This window comes from Tachysurus fulvidraco, chromosome 16, assembly GCF_022655615.1.
Source record: "Tachysurus fulvidraco isolate hzauxx_2018 chromosome 16, HZAU_PFXX_2.0, whole genome shotgun sequence".
NCBI lineage: Eukaryota > Metazoa > Chordata > Actinopteri > Siluriformes > Bagridae > Tachysurus > Tachysurus fulvidraco.
Window position 1 is genome coordinate 6,409,773 of NC_062533.1, and position 15,742 is coordinate 6,425,514.

The 15,742-nt window shown below is 40.0% G+C and overlaps 2 protein-coding genes across 2 annotated transcripts in view; one reads left to right on the forward strand and one right to left on the reverse strand.

The window, feature by feature from the left end:
• The first annotated feature begins 440 nt into the window (after positions 1-440).
• On the forward strand, positions 441-3,410 carry igfbp1a (insulin-like growth factor binding protein 1a). The gene is made up of 4 exons (XM_027179616.2): positions 441-1,043; positions 1,229-1,401; positions 1,836-1,964; positions 2,220-3,410. Exons 1-4 carry the CDS (start codon positions 674-676, stop codon positions 2,343-2,345), a joined length of 798 nt encoding a protein of 265 aa, XP_027035417.1. The 5' UTR covers positions 441-673; the 3' UTR covers positions 2,346-3,410.
• A 1,816-nt stretch (positions 3,411-5,226) lies between these two features.
• Positions 5,227-15,742, reverse strand: part of igfbp3 (insulin-like growth factor binding protein 3) — a 14,411-nt gene continuing 3,895 nt past the window's right edge. Inside the window, exons 2-4 of the mRNA XM_027179606.2 lie at positions 14,796-15,082; positions 13,794-13,913; positions 5,227-8,055 (exon numbers count right to left, since the gene is read on the reverse strand). Of these exons, the coding sequence (XP_027035407.1) occupies positions 7,936-8,055; positions 13,794-13,913; positions 14,796-15,082 (527 nt within the window). The 3' untranslated portion in view covers positions 5,227-7,935. The remainder of the gene's footprint in view (positions 8,056-13,793; positions 13,914-14,795; positions 15,083-15,742) is intronic.

Consider the following 15,742-nt stretch of genomic DNA (forward strand, 5'->3'; position numbering starts at 1 on the left):
GCTCAACAATGATATCATGCAAGTGATGATGTGTTGCTGGTCCCCACTATCCACTTGATAGAAATCATTCCAAGTGTAAAGTTTGTGTTTATTCTACTTTGTTTGTTATTTCTGGAGTCAAGTGATATCTTCTATAAATAGTCACTAGATCCACAGATTTCATTAAGGGAATTAAATCAAATGAAAATCTGATTATTCCATACCATAACATATCATTCTCATTACCAGTTGAACCCCTTGCTGAAGCAGCCTAATTGGAGTCACGCAAGTCTAAAGGTTATTGCATCACTAGTTCATGTTGTGCTTTCCAATCCGGCACCACGTGTCATCCAAATAAATAGGTCTACTGACGCATTTTGCGTGTTGTATGAAAATAAGCATCTCGGACCAGTTCCAAACTGTCCAATCAGAGCGGCGCGGGATTTCAACTCCTTCTTTTTTTTTTTTTTTTTAGAAATCATTAATATCTCCGGACGCGTCAAACATTAACGTGCCAGCTGCTCCTGGAGCGTATAAATACTCGGCAAGTTGAGGGCAGAGCTCAGTCATTTCACCGTGCACAAGGAGAACAGCACTAGTTTGTCCACCGGAGAAACAAAGCAAAGTCCTTAGAACTTAGGATCAATTTATTTATTTATTTATCTTATAGCTATTTGTATTTGATCGTTTTGGAATGAGCGGAGTCTTTCTGAAGTTGTTCCACGCGGTGCTACTTGGCGTGGTCCTCTTGGCACCACAGTTCCGCGCTTCCCCGCTCCTGGAGCCGATCCGGTGCGCGCAGTGCACCGCAGAGCGCGTGGCTGAGTGTCCTACAGTGGATGCTGGTTGTGCAGAGGTGCTGCGGGAGCCGAGATGCGGCTGCTGTCTGGCGTGCGCGCTTAAGCGCGGGGATTCTTGCGGCATCTACACGGCACCGTGCGGCTCTGGGCTACGCTGCTTGCCCACACCTGGAGAATTGCGGCCGCTGCACGCCCTCACACGGGGCCAAGCCGTGTGCACTGAGATCATGATGGACGTGCAGAGCCGCACGCACTATACACCAGGTAGGCAGCCGTCCTACAAAATCCTTTTCACGAGCTTTATCTGACGCTAGACTAAGAACGGATAAGTCAGACAAGATGCTTGAACACTCGCACTTCTTGATTAGTGGAGAGTTTTTATGTGATCTCAATGCTTAAACAGTGCCTGTGTCTGAATAACGATTGTTTCGTTTTTATTTCTCCTCCAGATCAGCACGAGTTGGAGGTTGATGGTCGGAGCGACGCTTCTGCGGGACCCGAAGCCGGCTCACCGATCGTGGTGTCGGGTCACATCAAACCATTCGACCCGTGGCTTCTCAGCGGCGTTCAGGAGAGCATGAAGTCCAAAGTGAACAACTACCGGAGGAAACTTGTTGAGCAGGTGAGTAAACTATACAGTAGCTTTAAAAATGCTTGCATTTTAAACCAAGTGTTATAAAATCAACCGGCGACTCCAAGTTTCATGTTGTTATCATTTCCTACCACTAGAGGGAAGCATAACACTTTTTTTAAAAAAATCACAAGATTGACGCACAAGTTTGTAAACTGGGCATTCAGTGAACTTACTGAATGATATTGTGCAGTTACATCACCTCTGATAGTAAAGGATCAACAAATATAGCATATGCTTCTACTGAGAGTTCTAATCTATGCTGATGTGTAAAAGGATAAGTGAATCCTAAAGTAATGTAGAAATTACAATTACAATGAAATTTGACTGGCTGAATATTTACAAAAGTGCAACAATGTTTAACAGGTCTGATCATAAATAACAACACCGATAATAAAATTATTTATCTTTTCCTTTTGTCTCAGGGCCCCTGCCATGTGGAGTTGCAGAGAGCCCTTGAGAAGATTGCTCGATCCCAACAGAAGCTGGAGGAAAAGCTGACCAAGTTCTATCTGCCTAACTGTGATAAACAAGGACTGTACAAAACTAAGCAGGTAAGCGAAAAGCATAGTGGCTGATTCTAGGTTTTACAGTAATGTCTTTAACAATAAAAGAACTGAAAAGCACAAATAACTGTGTATTTGTGAAGTTAACAGTGTGAAATTAAGGATGAACAGAAATGCATTCCAAAGACATACACTCATTGTTTAGGCTGATGTAATTGCTTTGTGAAGTGACACAACACAAGGCAGCTCACATACTGCTCAGAGTCAGAATATGTACAAACACAGTTTCATGTCTTTCTGCAGTGTGAATCGTCTCTGGATGGCCAAAGGGGGAAGTGCTGGTGTGTGACGTCGTGGAATGGAAAAAAGATTGTGGGATCGAGTGAACTACCCACAGATGCTGAGTGCCCTCAGGAGCTCAATCACTGATCACACAACCGCACACACATCCAGGCCCTAAGGAACTGTTTTACTCATGGACTATTTTTTCACACAGATATACATACAGAACATTATGCCACTGATTTCTTTTCTATTTTCTATTTATTTATTGTAGCTTATATGGTTTTGTTTTATGCAGGTACACTGTTTTAAATGAGTGAATATTAGTTCACTAAACCCACCAAAATCTTTGCGTTTTATTTTTTTGTTTCTAAAAGGATTCTGTATTAATATTTACTTAATACATCCATGCATATTTATTTAAACTGAATGTATTCCAATATAATTGTTTGGGTGAAAATATTTATACCTTATGCCTTATTACTGTTATTATTTTTGTATGATGTATAAATGTATATGTTCAGTGTGTTTTATAAGTCAGTTGTCTTATCTTTCCAACAGACTGTTGGACTCTTAATGGAAAAAAGCACTGCATGACCAAACCACATTGTCACTGCATGTAGCCTTCCATGCATTTTCTGTTTTTACACTATTGACATTTTTTTGTTTTACTTCTTTTCCAATATTGCACAACTAAGTGAAGAAGACTAAAACATTCACAATTCTTTATTTTGTTCTGCAGTGCATGATGGGTATTGGTCTTCATATCTTCTGAAACGGGTAACTACCTTTTCCTACCTCTGTTTTTGAAGATTTATTGTGTCTGTGTTATTTCTGAGAGACTTTACTTTTTTGCCACTGTGGCTTTTTGACCATGGACTTAGGACCATTAAGGTTGAGTGCTTGTATTTGGTGGATATACATTGTTATATATATATATATATATATGTATGTGTGTGTGTGTGTGTGTGTGTGTGTGTGTGTGTGTGTGTGTGTGTGTGTGTGTGTGTGTGTGTATAAAATATAATATACATGTGTGCTTTTTTAATAAATTGTGGGAGAAAATGATCCTGGTGTCACTTTGTGCCCTGTTGCTTCTGGTGTGCCATGGAAAATAACCCATTTCCGCTGTTGTAAAACAACTTGAAACAAAGCATTAAATATAATTTTCCAAACATGGTGTAACTTACAGGACACCTGAAACAACCTTAAGCCATGAATTCTCGTTCTTTCTCTCAAAATATACCTTGCCAACTCATGATTTTTCTCAATTTTTTTATTTGCTTGTGCGCAGAACTCCATTTGGGGGCTTTTGTGTCCTTATCATGGTAATCACCAACGGAACGGTGCACTAATTTTAGCTCAGTATTTAGGGGTATCAGGCTTTCTCAGTGCCTTTGACCCACTCTCTGCTTGTGCAGATCGGGCACAGGAATTGCCCCCTCCTACTGCCCATGCAAGCAGCCTCTCTGGCACCATTCAGTATAACCCGCCCCATCATTTGCACTCTTCAACAATTACATGCAATAACTTATAGCTACAAGTCGTGTAATCTGAGTACTGTAAGGCAGTGGTCCCCAACCCCCGGGCCGGGGACCGGTACCGGTCCGTGGACCAAATGGTACCGGAGGAACATTAAATTATTTCCATTTTATTTACTGCGGTGTATTTCTCTCGGGTTTGTGCGACTTTCCATGGACGAGAGGTTAACCGGGAGCTGAGAGACGTCACCTAAAGCCGCACCAATACCGCGCATGCGCAAAATATCATGTTATTAGGCCGGGTTTAGGTGACGTCTGGAGCTGAGCGGCTGCAAGCGGCAGGGTTGTTGTAGCTTTGGTGGAGAGAGAAGGTGTGTATCGCTCTTCTCTCTGTTCACCGGTACTTTGTCATGTTTAACAGTGCTTGGTGTACGTGTATATTGTGTTTGATCAAATTTAACCCACAAATTAGCAAAAATGAGCACGAAACAGACGTCGTTAGAAAGTCAGAAACTCTGCCGGTGTTCTGGATCAAAGTCATGGCGGAATACCCTGAGATTGTCACCACAGCACTTACATCCCTATTGTCATTTCCAACATGCTATCTGTGTGAAGCGGGGATTTCTGCAGTGACGGCAACCAAAACAAAACAACGAATAAACTGGACATAAGCAACACTTTTCGGGTGTCATTGTCTCCTATTACCCCAGATGGAACCGTCAAAAAAACAAGCTCAGGGTTCTCATTGACTAAGCGTTGTAGTGAGTTAAAAAGGCATGTTAAAATACAATTACATTAAAATTATTAATTTTAATTTAATTGTATAGCCGCCACCCCCCCAGCGGGCCGCGGTAAAATCAAACATTGACCGGTCCGCGGCGAAAAAAAGGTTGGGGACCGCTGCTGTAAGGGACACCTGAAATGCAGATCTGTCTGAATCTGTGAAAATGGTTTGTACATTTATTTATTGGGGTTTGTCCATAATGATTTGTGGCCTTTATATGAAATGCAGTTCATGGGGTCTGGACAGAGTTGCATCATCATCAGCTGAAGAATAACAACTCTTTTATTGGGATAAATAGAATGTTCGCTTAAAGTGCAAGCAGGAAAAAGTGAATGCAAAAGCTGCACACAAGTCAACGTATGTCAAGCGCCCAAAAGGCTTGCTGTCTGAATACACTTTCCTTATATAGCCTACAAGCATCAAAACAAATTTGTGAAAAATGTTATGAACGATGGGAGAAATCTCAAATTTTGGTATTTCTTTTATGAATTGTATTCATGTTTCGTAACCAAACCAAAAAGTCATTTAGACTATGACATTCTTGTTAGAGGTAAGAACTGATAATTCTGATTGTTCAGTACTTATAGATATGCTTTATGCTTTATATGCTTATAGATATGTTATCTAAAATTCATTGTAATTCATGTAAGAGCTCATGTATTTGTGACTATGAATATTACGGAGCGATGACAAACAAAGGAGCATTGGATATGAACAATAATGTTGCTGACATTTTCCCCATCCAATCAAACAAAGTCACATCTAAATTAAAATAGTGTTTATTTTTATTTTAAAAAATACATTAAATACAAATCATATATGCACAAAACCATTTTCCTTTCTTAAAGAAAGGCATAGTTGTGTAATATTTATTTTAGTAACATGAAAAGCTTTTTTAACAAATCAAAATTCTTTCAAAATGATAAAAAACAAAAACAAAAAAAACAATTACCCGTGAATGGAGAGATCCTTAAAAGTGACTTGCGGCTATAAGTGGCCCTAACATTGCACAACAGAATGAGGAAGGGCAAGTTATTATTTCTCTTAACTCAACTTTGCATTAGCTTTAATATAAGCCATGGTGGAGCTTTTAAAAATTAGCTTAGCATGACCAGTGCTGGTCCTTCCTATATGTATAATTTTCAAGTTCTGCAGTTCCCTCCTCACCACCCCTGGGGCCTGCCATGCTAATATTGCTCATTATTATTTAGCTTAGTATTAGTATATATCTAATGTTGGTTTATTGCCATACTACAATTATCCATAATTATTCATATGAATTTCTGCCTCCATGCTAAAAAAAAAAAAACAGATAACCGATTAACTACATAAGGTACATTACATTATGTCCCTATACATTATGTATGTATTCATAATCAAAGTTGATTTACAGAACAGAAAATTCAAATAAAAGAGAGACATGAAATTGGAATAAGGATAGCAGAATTCTGCTTCAGGCCCCAGAAAGGTTAAGAGTGGCACTCAGAATAATTTTAACATTCATGTAGTTTTAGCTTAATTTGAAGCAAATAAGCTGGAATCTTTCTAACCCGAAGGCTTTCCTCAGACTGACTTTTGCTTAGATCTAGCCGTTTAAACCTGAAGACGTCTTGCAACCTAACCGAGGACAGAATTATCTCTTAATTGTAATTTTGTACAATGCACTATTGACATAATATCTAAAAACTCATTAGTGATTATATTCCCAAAATATGTTGAGTTCTAACTATTAGCCGTTGTGCAATCAGTGAGTCACTTATTCCTCAAAAAAGAGAGAAAAGGATGAGCTTATATGCTTTTCTTAGATAAATAACTTCAATATTTTAAGGTTCACATGCCTTTGCAGACACAAAGCTGGCCAGGAAAAAAAAAATAAACCCAAAACATATATCTAGCTATATAGAAATGACACAACCTCAAGGAGACAACCATTTTGTACTTTGTTATACTCTTCAAGTTGTAGCACCAACATGTCTTTAAGTCATTTTTTGTATATTGTTCGTATAAATATTTACATATATTTTGTACATTTTTTTGGGAGGGTGTTGAGGGGTCAAGCTTTTGGCTGATTCTGTACTACTGAGCTACTGGGAGTGAGGATACCTCTCTGGCACCATCAATATTTCAAGTCTTTTCACAGGAGGTTAGACAAAGGAAAAAAAAATAATCCCATCATCCTTACTGCAATATAATTCAAAGCTAATCAGGGTTACTGAGCTGATCTGTTAACTATTATTTTGGGTGAAGTAACTAGACAGTGTTTAAAGAGACAGAGCACTAAACAATAATCATTATTTGTCCAATTTTGATTATTGAGTGATCAATATCAAGCTTTGGAGTAATGCTAGATAGCAATGCTAGATATTGCTGATTTTCTTTCTTTTTTTTTATTTTCCACTAAAAACTCCAAAAAATAATTGTGCAGTTTGTGCAATCGTTTCAGGAATTGCACAAGATGTCTACGATATGAAACGGTCGACATGTTCAGCACTAGGAACTGGGAAGTGCTCTGAGATGCATTTTAGTGCATTAAATAGAAGTTGTGTATTATATACATTTGGAATCTAATTGGAAGCATGCTGCATGCTGTAGCTTTGCTAAATCTCCAATCCTCCAGCTGAATAACAACAACAACAAAAAAAAGATGAAAACATGTATCAGAAAGTCAAGTAGTTATTTTTCTACATGGTTAAAACGGGGCATAAATCAGCAAGTGTTGGCATATGCAGTAAATAAAAGAAAAAAATACAATGAAAACAAAACAAAAAAGAAACACTGTAATGACTTTTTTTTTTTTGGAAAAAAGTCCTTCAGCGTGATTAATAGGTCCTAGAATAGCGTAAAATTTAAACACTTTCATAATGCTCTTAGACGTGTTGAAACATATGGCTACTGTAATAGAATGGGGTAGTTGTTCAGTGAGGGACCAAAGTGCATCAAGTGCTTGTGCTTCTGATGGAGCCAATGGCAAGAGCAGGCCAACACTACTGAGCATGCTCATCTCAAACAGTCTTACACCAGAAGGGCAGAGACAGGACGCAATGCTACAAGAGAGACAGTGATAGTCATGGCAGTGATTTACTCAAGGCGTTTCATTTCACCAGAAAGAGAAAGGGACACTTCAGTCGAACTCATATACTAAAGAAGCTGTCAGTCATAACCAAAAAGATAATGAAGCCCAAAGTGTAATTTAAACATTTCTTTTGTTAGTGTAATCCAAATGGTGCCCTCACTGGGCTATAATAAAAATAGCATAGCGCAGATCTTCCCCTCCCTTCTCCTGCCCCCTCTCTCTACTCCCCTGATGTGTGAAAGTGACCTGATGAGTCCCTGCTCCGGTGCATATGTGGGGTGCTCAGAAATAGGGCACCGCCTTTAAAAATCTCCCTTTCCCCCTTTTCACTGTTGATTCCTACCATTCAGAGGGGGTCTTCCTCCCTCTCCAATTTTCCTTCAGTCTCTCCTGCGTTTCTCATTTCTTTTCCAGGTTGAAACACTTATTATGGTCTTTTCTCTCATAACCTGGCACAGGCTGTCCATATTTGTCCACACACCAACAGTGACCACGTTTATGGCCTTTGGATGGACGACACTGTAGGGAGAGACAGTAAGGGAGGAGAGAGATGTTAGAGACATGTATATGTAAAGAAAACAGACTCCAAATGGAGGAAGGCATAGACTTGGGGGGGGGGGGGGGACCCCAGAAAAAACACATTTCTTTCAGCATATCTCACCCATGTGACAGAGAGTAACACCAACACTAGAAACTAGAGTGAGAGAGACAGTAAGACTGAAACAGAGACTGAGACAGAGACCAAGACCAAGACAGCAACAGAGTAATAATACAATTCCGATTAGAAAATAAATAGATAGATAGATAGATAGATAGATAGATAGATAGATAGATAGATAGATAGATAGATAGATAGATAGATAGATAGATAGATAAAATATCTTAAAATATCAGAATGCCATTATTCAATATCTGAAAATAGCTATTATACATTTAATTCATGACATGACACCTTTTTCAATATTTTTCTCTCGTTCACTTGTTCACTTTGGCTGTGAGTCAAAACTTGGGGCAAATCAAATATCACATCTGAGGGAAGAATGTATTCCTACCATTGGCTCAGTGTGCATATGTGTGTATAGGTGCACACTGAGCCAATGGTAGGAATACATTAGTATAGGTGTGTGTGTGTGTGTGTGTGTGTGTGTGTGTGTGTGTGTGTGTGTGTGTGTGTGTGTGTGTGTGTGTGTGTAAGTATGTGTGCTTGGCTCAGTTCCATGTGTCTATTTGCACTGATTGCGTTGTCTGTGTGGATACAGGACTGTTGGAGATGCTTCATGACACCACCATGACCTCACTGCATACTGTAGCAACGCTATTGGAGATATGAACTCATTTAATAAAGTAATATAAACTCGCTGTCACCTTTAGCTTTACCTATTAAAACTATTTCATAAGAAATGCTGAAGAATGCAAAACAATGAAAAAATCCTTAAAATTATAGAAATGATTTCATTTATTTACCCTTTTTTGTCATCTGTCTGACATCTTAGAGAAGATGATAAAAGAAGTACGGAATAAAAAACAAAGCACAGCCAAGTTTTGTATTCTTCAACGATCTCTCTTTTATCGTACTCCTGACTGATTAATCAGACAAAAGAAATACAGCTACAGAAAAACTAGGAGGTGGTTAAGCTGAAACCTGAAGCTTTTCCTGTGATGAAAAACATACTAAATAGTACAAAGTGCCGACACCTGAGACGACTTTCATAAAGGTTATACGAAATATCTCCTTACAGAAACTGTCACCATAAAAACAATCAGGCATTTCATTCATTTATTATTCGCCTTGGATTGTCCCAATCGATTCAAAACATCCCTGTAAATGAGTTATGAGATCTGACTAGATCATTCATTCATTTTCTACCGCTTTATCCGAACTTCTCGGGTCACGGGGAGCCTGTGCCTATCTCAGGCATCATCGGGCATCAAGGCAGGATACACCCTGGATGGAGTGCCAACCCATCGCAGGGCACACACACACTCTCATTCACTCACACACTACGGACAATTTTCCAGAGATGCCAATCAACCTACCATGCATGTCTTTGGACTGGGGAGGAAACCGGAGTACCCGGAGGAAACCCCCGAGGCACAGGGAGAACATGCAAACTCCGCACACACAAGGCGGAGGCGGGAATCGAACCCCGACCCTGGAGGTGTGAGGCGAACGTGCTACCCACTAAGCCACCATGCCCCCCTGACTAGATCATCTCAAAGTAATTAATTGCTAACAGCTGGGCTATTGTACTATAATCATGCACATATCCAAGAAGTCCTGAATTCTCCATGGTGGTGAGGTTACAGCACAGACTAGGAATATGTGATTATCATTATCACCTACAGCATGGAAAGACACTGCGGTCTCGTTGGAGTCCATAAGCCGAGACCCAGACTCCGACCAAGACCGACTAATGAGACCCAGATCCAGACCATGGCTACATTTATGTGGTCTCAAGAGCCAGCTACTCTCCAACTCAGCCTGGTAATTTTAACAAATTGTGCACATACCCTCACACACACAACTGTGTGCACATATGAGGGCTGAAAATACGGTAAACGCCGGCTTGAGTAGTGCCTTTATAATGTTAATGAAAAAGCGGAAGGGTATATTTGGCTCTGCTAAAACATTTGCCCTACACAGTTAAAGAGCTGTCAGACTATTTTTGGAAACTGGTACCGATTAAAAGTCATCTGGAGCTTATTACACACACACACACACACGCGCACACACACACACACACAAACAAACACACATACTGTGTGTGGTTCATGTACAGAAATGAATGCATGAAGTGAAATAGAAAAGAAATTGGTTCATTTCTCAGTGAAAGTGTGTGCAGAATATTTAGAGGAAAAGTACAGAAAAGAGAGAGAGAGAGAGAGAGAGAGAGAGAGAGAGAGAGAGAGAGAGAGAGAGAGAGAGAGATCAAAGGGACTTTAACTGAGAGGGGACCAAATTAAAATACCTCAGGCAGAACAAGACCAGTTTGCGAAATAAAACAGTGCATTCATTCTGCCCTCTTAGTGTCTCCTCCTTTTAATCATTTCTTTCTCTTTGCATCTTTGCAAAGTTTCCTTCTCTCCTTCCTCATCTCATCTCATCACACATTCTTAGCCTTTTCCCCTTATTTTATCATGGCTGATCTTTTGCAACAAATAAATTTTTTTTTTTTTTTTTTTTTAAATCTCACAGAGCAAAGAGCATGAGAAGGAAAAGTTAAAGGAACAAAGGACGGACGATTACTGGGAGAGAACAAGAGTACTTCTGGCAGTAAAGTATGTTCGTGCAGAATGTTACACAGAGCTTTCTGTGTCTCTAACCGATGTAACTGCTTCAGTCTGAATAAGGACTGGAATGACTTTGACTTCTCCGTGCCAGAATCTGTTTCTGTGACATTTCTATCAACATATGTACTATTCTGAGATCTCTGCTTTGCTGCAAACGTTCAGCTCTCGATACTGACATCTCATAGGGCTAAACCTAAAAACAAGTTCGTTGTGATAGGTGTGTATGTGTGTGTGTGTGTGTGTGTGTGTGTGTGTGTGTGTGTGTGTGTGTGTGTGTGTTTATGCAGATTCCACTCATACAGGTGTGTCTGTTTATTTGGATGATAGACAGCACATGTGAGTGTTGTGAAATGAAGAAACTGAAAGGTAGCTAAGTATAATCCTGTCAGTGAGGCAATGTCAAGAGGATATAACAGGATAGCCGTGTGTGTATTGAGGTGTGTGTGTGCGTGTGTGTGTGTGAGAGAGAGAGAGCGCACACAAATGTGTGTTTTATGTGAAACAAAGCAAGCCTCAACCATTGCTGGTCCATAATGTTGGCCTTATGGGCAGCAGGAAGGCCAGGAGAACATTTAAAGCAGCCACAGTGTAAACACGCACATGGCCAATATGCGTTTTAACATCTGCATGTGAATATGAACACCGGCTGTTTACCATCCAGACGCTGTCCTACACTACATATGTGTTCATCTGTCAATTCATGCATTGGTTTGAGCTGCTTGAATACGTGTGTCGAGTTTTGTGTATCTAAACGCATACTGAAGGCATACAACAACCAGACATGTAGTAATACACCCAATATCAAATGGGCTAATAAACCCAGGCAGGGTACAATGTGCGTGTGTGCAGTAAAAGAACTGATCAAGATAAAGAAGTACACAGAGAGGACGTCTGGAGTGTGTGCGTTTGTGCGTTCCCGAGTGTGTATTTGTGCACAGCCCGTTCCCAGTGTGTCTTGCAGTTCACACCTCCCTCTCTTCTCATCTTTCCCACTGCATCACTGAGATCTCATTCAGAGTGAAAGCAAGAGTGGAGACGGCCTTGGGTGAGCCAGCGGGTCAGGGGGGTAGTGTTTGTCTCCAGCCCAGCAAGAATACACGCTGCCTAGGGCAGAGATGAGCGTGGCCTTGGGGGGTTCAGGGAGTGGAGGGTGGAGGATGGAGGCCAGAATGCCTCGCCTCTAACTTGCACACTAAGCCAATTCATATAATCAGAGCTAAAAATTACCCTGGACTTGAGTGTGCCCTCCAAGGGAAAGGCCTCCAACAAACATACACACACAGTCATTACCAATCTTATTCTGGGGGTGGAGGAGCACCCAGGATATCTACGGTTGTGCTCACTTGTGTTTGTATGAAACAGTGTGTATGCCTGTGTGCCTCTTCTATTCTGCCTCAATAAAATATCTGAATTTATGATCTTTTTCTTTTTTTTCTTTTTCTTTTTTTAATTTTTTAATTTTTATTTTTTTATGAAAAAAGCCATCTAGTTTACATTTCGATGTCATGCAGACATTAATGTCATCTGAGTCTCCATTTATATGATCGTACTCTGCATATGCTGCAATCTGCATTACCTCGTCAGTGTGACATCAGAGCTCGAATGATTTCATTTACATTCGAGCATTCGAGCTACAAAATGAGGAAAAACAGGAACACAAATAGCAGTCTTTTTCTGTGGAACAAACTAGCCAGCTAACTGATGGTATAGCTAGTGATTCAGATTTAACAAGCACATTTCTCTATATGTTGACTGAGTTAGAACAGCAGAAATCATTTAAAGATAAGAAGTGCTATTTTTACAACTAATTTGAATTGACATCACTTTTGGAGTTGAGATGACTCAAGGTGTGTTCCAAATCAACCTCCAACAAGATTTTTCAAATTAGCCCATTTTGTTTTATTATTTTTTAACATCTGTAGGAAAATGTACATCTGTAAAAACCGCAGGTGTACTCACATTTTAGAAGAGCAGTACTCTTCTAAATTGCATATACTTGACAATAGATGTCGTTTGGACACAGTTATAATGTTTTCTCTGTTTTTTCCTGATTGGAGTTTGTAATTTCCCAGTTTCAACCTCTAGCCTTTACAGCATAAGCCGTAAACTAGAATGAGAATAGTAAAACTTTGCATGACATTCAGAACTATTTCGAGCTTATTTTTTGGCATCATAACTATGCTCCATTTACCAGCCTTTATCCCTTCTGTACTTATCTGGTGCTTCTAAGAAGTACTTAGAAAGTCTCCAGTGTAATCGAAATAAACCCCTCAGGAGGTATTCATTAATTCCAAATCGCATTTTTGAGCACAGTGCTACTTTAGAGTGTGTTTTTCTAGCACAGAGAGCACTTTTTCGTGTACATATGCACCACTATCACGAGTATCAGCATGTTCAAACAGCTTTGCATCAATTTACAATGCTGCTTGATTTGCACAGACAGCAAGAGCAATTCAGTTTGTTGTCTTAAATCAACTCTGTCCATGAAACAGACCCCCCCCCCCCCACCTTCCAGCTTCCTTTCCTCACCTTGTCTTGGGTTAGTGAGAAAGGAAATGCTGTAGGGTCAGTTTAATATGATGTCGGTCAGTGTGAATGTCAGTTAGAATGTCAGTAATCAAGCGTGTGTCTAAGCCTCGGTTCAGAGGATTCAGTACAAGTGTCTTTATCAGTAATGCTACAGTCTTCCTGTTCTGTAAGCTACTGAATAATCCTGTTTGCCTAAACTCACGTAACCCAAACACCCCAATTAAACATGCTCAGACCTAAACGCTGACTCATTCTTTTTACAGCGCGGGGAGGGGGGGGGGGGTGTCACTAGATGACTCACACTCATCTCCAAAAGCCCCTGATTTCCACCATCAACATCCTCTTCCTTCTTAGGAGCCCAGATGCAGCCTGGCACAGATGTACTGTAGCTCAATATTTGGGATAATGATTTAGCTGGTGTCCATGGCAGCACTCACCTGTTTCTTCTTGTAGAAGCCCTTCCTGTCACAGTTTGGAATGCGAATAATTCGAGGGATTATCACTCTGGATATCTGAAAACTCTTCAAAATGCTTTCGATCTCTCTGCGACATGGGCCCTTCAAACAAACAAATAAACAAACACACACTTATTAACTTATGCATATATATTTATATATAAACTGAAAATCAGAACAATTATCCTAATGTTTGCTATGTGATCTTAGAAATGATACAATCTTGCTCTCTCTCTCTCTCTCTCTCTCTCTCTCTCTCTCTCTCCCTCTCTTTCTTTATTTTCTTTTTTTAATAGCCAGACTTCTTTACATACAGTAGAAAGTGAACACACCTCTCTCTCTCTCTCTCTCTCTCTCTCTCTCTCTCTCTCTCTCTCTCTCTCTCTCTCTCTCTCTCTCTGTAGCTAGCAAGTAACCCAGAAATAAATAATAAGAATACATTCTGAATAAATGTTTTTGTGTAGCAGTTCTTTGTGAAATTTTATGCATTTTTCTACAAGAAAAATGTACTTAAATTTTTTTCTAGTTTTCTCGCTATATTTATAGCATGTGGGCCTTTCCCTGGTCACCCAGTACTGCTCTGCTGTAAATGAGAAAAGGGATGGTTGCACTCTAAGTGACCTCGGGCTATGAACGGCATGTGGCACAGCTGTGACTGCAATCTATAAGCCGGAAGAGTCCTTCTATTTCCTGACTCCTAATATATCCTGAAATACCAGTCACTGCTGATCAGTTTAAAATCTCAAATATGGTAAATATGTCAAACATGACTTTCCTAATGATCAGAGTTTGTGTTCGGGTGATGAGCCTGAGCTTATGGGCCAATGCACCACTGCTCCAACTGCACACACATACACACACTCTCTCTCTCTCTCTCTCGCTCTCTCTCTCCCTCTCTCTCACACACACACACAAACACACACATTTTCCTGCTTTATTCTTGACCATCTTTGACCTTCTGCCAGGTGGTAAAGAAGCACTTACATACTCAGTCTCTCTTTTGGTTTCCAGGCTGAAATTGTGGCTATCAGAGTGGACTCCATTGGTCACTGGCTCCACTTTGTAGATCTGGCTTTGCTTAAACTCCTCCATCTGGATCATGCCAAGCTTAGTGTTCAGCAGAGGCCCTTTAGGCTCCAGCTCAGCGGTTCTATGCAAGCCCTCTCCAACCCCCGAACCTGTCGCAGTGTCCTGTGCCACCTCAGTGCGCTTGATGACTGTTGCAATGGTGGTGGTATGCAGATGATCCTCAAAAGGGTGACCTGAGGCATCTGAGAGGATCGAAGGGCAGTGTTAGACAACATGTACAAAAAGATGCACCCAATGCATTAATAGCCCCAATATGTTGACGTAATAAGAACCCACTTAAAAAGTCTGAACAAGGACAAACAACAAATAAATGAAAGAACAGATGGTAGAAACGGTAGAAGTAGGGTTTTCATAGTATTCTTGCTTGGAAACATAAGCATTACTTTGTTATTTTGTCTGCAAGTTCCCAGAAGCCAAGCTAGATTGCCCAAATTTGGTGCAACTGCTTTCTTGAATAATATTCCAGTTGAATTTGAATAGTGTGCATATTGTGCATTTTATTTTTTTAACTGATCAACACTCAGTATAAACAGGATGTTTATACAGTGCAGCCATTTGATCTGGGTCATCTCCAACATAGCAAAATTTCACATAATCATTTGACTCAAGCAACTGAAATTCAAAAAGCAGACCAATCCTAAAGTAACAGGAGTGCATAAAAACAAGTATGAGGGCAAAGAGACAATGGAAGGATGAACATATGTTTGTGAAATGGAAGAAATGAGCACAATCAAAGCTAAGTCCAAAGTATATTTAAGAGAAAGAGAGAGAGGAATTGTGGTTAAGCCAAAATTGTAGCGTCAGTAGATAAACCTTATTAACAATGACATAAAATAACAACA